The sequence below is a fragment of the Fulmarus glacialis genome, unplaced genomic scaffold, assembly GCF_000690835.1.
Source record: "Fulmarus glacialis isolate BGI_N327 unplaced genomic scaffold, ASM69083v1 scaffold22633, whole genome shotgun sequence".
NCBI classification, from domain to species: domain Eukaryota; kingdom Metazoa; phylum Chordata; class Aves; order Procellariiformes; family Procellariidae; genus Fulmarus; species Fulmarus glacialis.
In genome coordinates this window covers 1-2261 of record NW_009205148.1, presented here as the reverse complement: position 1 = coordinate 2261, position 2261 = coordinate 1, and the positions used below count along the sequence as shown (strand labels likewise).

The 2261-nt window shown below is 40.4% G+C and overlaps 1 protein-coding gene across 1 annotated transcript; it reads right to left on the bottom strand.

Moving 5' to 3' along the window:
* Positions 1–1816: 1816 nt before the first annotated feature.
* On the bottom strand, positions 1817–2163 carry LOC104074975 (putative protein TPRXL; the record flags this gene model as incomplete). Its single annotated transcript, XM_009575291.1, is given in 2 exon segments — positions 1817–1887; positions 1950–2163. Coding segments are annotated over 2 exon segments (285 nt in total), but the record flags the coding sequence as incomplete, so codon positions are not given.
* Positions 2164–2261: the final 98 nt, after the last annotated feature.

The window sequence follows — 2261 nt, the reverse complement described above, 5'->3', positions numbered from 1 at the left end:
ATTTTATTTTATTTTATTTTTCTGAATCTTAATGCTCAGAAGCATGAACACAATGCACATGTGTAGCCAGGAGCAGGCTGATGAGTTCTTTAGTTTAGCTTGAAAAAACATCCCTTGCAGTTTGGCAAGGGCGAGTCACAGAGCTGCAGAAAGGAGCAGCAGGGATACAAGTCAAGCAGCCCCTCTTTCCTGAAGAGTAAGAACTTGAAGAATTAGGATCAGGACTGACCACACACAAAAGAAACAAGAAGAAGAAGGAGAAGGAGGAAAAGAAGGAGGAGAAGGAGAAGAAGGAGACGACGACTACAAAAAAGAAGACGACAACAATGAAGAAGACGACGAAGAAGAAGGAGACGAAGATGATGACAAAAAAGAAGACGATGATGAAGAAGAAGACAACGAAGACGACGACGAAGAAGACGATGATGAAGACGAAGAAGAAGACGAAGAAGATGACAAAGGAAATGACGAAGAAGATGACAACAAACACAACAACGAAGAAGACGACAAAGAAGACGAAGATGACAAAGAAGATGATGATGATGAAGACGAAGATGATGAAGACGACGAAGAGGAAGACGATGAAGAAGACAATGATGACGAAGAAGAAGAAGACAACAAAGAAGAAGACGACGAAGAAGACGATGATGACGAAGAAGCAGACGACGACGACGAAGACGAAGATGACGAAGAAGAAGACGATGAAGACAATGAATAAGAAGACGACGATGGAGAAGAGGATGACAACGACAGTGAAGAAGAAGAAGATGAAGAAAACTAAGACGACGATAAGAAGAAGAAGAAAGGAGAAGAAGGAGGAGAAGGAGACGATGACAAAGAAGAAGAAGACGAAGACAATGAAGAAGAAGACAACAAAGACGACGATGAATAAGAAGAAGATGAAGAAGAAGAAGACAATGACGAAGAGGAAGAAGAAGATGACAACGAAGACGAAGAAGAAGAGGAAGACGACGACGAAGAAGACGATGAAGGTGACGAAGAATAAGATGACGAAGAAGAAGAAGACAATGATGAAGAAGATGACAATGATGAAGAAAATGAAGACGACAACGATGAAGAAGAAGATGAAGATGATGAGGAAGAAGACGAAGAAAACTAAGATGACGACGAAGGAGAAGAAGAAAGAAGAAGGAGATGATGACAAAGAAGAAGACGACAAGACGACAAAGAAGATGACAAAGACAATGAAGAAGACAAAGATGATAAAAAATAAGATGACAAGAAGACAACGATGAAGAAGATGATGAAGAAGACGAAGAGAAGACAACGACGAAGAAGAAGATGACGATGACGAAGAAGAAGATGACGACAACGATGAAGAAGAAGAAGAAAACTAAGAAGAAAGAAGAAGGAGAAGAAGAAAGAAGAAGAAGAAAGAAGAAGAAAGAGAAGAAGGAGAAGAAGGAGACGACGACGACGAAGAAGACAAAGAAGACGAAGAAGACGACAAACACAACGAAGAAGATGACGAAGAAGAAGATGACGACAATGAAGAAGACGACAAACACAACGAAGAAGACGACGAAGAAGAAGATGACGACAATGAAGACGAAGAAGAAGAGGAAGACGACGATGAAGAAGACAAAGAAGACAACGATGAAGAAAAAGACGACGATGATGAAGAAGATGAAGACAACGACGATGAAGACAAAGAAGACAACGACGACGAAGAAGGAGAAAACGAAGAAGAAGAAAAGAAGAAAAGAAACAAGAAGAAAGAAGAAAAAGGAAGAAAAGAAAAAAAGAAGAAAGAAAGAGGAGAAAAAGAAGGAGAAGAAGGAGAAGGAAGAGAAGGAGATGATGACGACAAAGAAGACGGAGAAGGAGAAGAAGAAGAAGAAGGAGACGATGATGAAGAAGAAGAAGAAGATGACAATGACAACAACGACAAAGAAGAAGACAACAACGACGATGAAGACGACAAAGACAACGACGACGAAGAAGATGAAGAAGAAGACGACGATGAAGAAGAAGACGATGAAGACGAAGAAGACAATGAGACGAAGAAGAAGTCGGTGACGATGACAAAGAAGACGACGAAGAAGAAGAAGAAGACGACGACGAAGAAGACAATGACGAAGACGACGAAGAAGAAGATGATGAAGAAGAAGATGATGAAGAAAACTAAGACGACGAAGAAGAAGGAGAAGAAGAAAGAAGAAGAAGAAAGAACAAGAAGGAGAAGAAGAAGGAGGAGAAGAAGAAGAAGGAGATGACGACAACAAAGAAGAAGAAGAAGA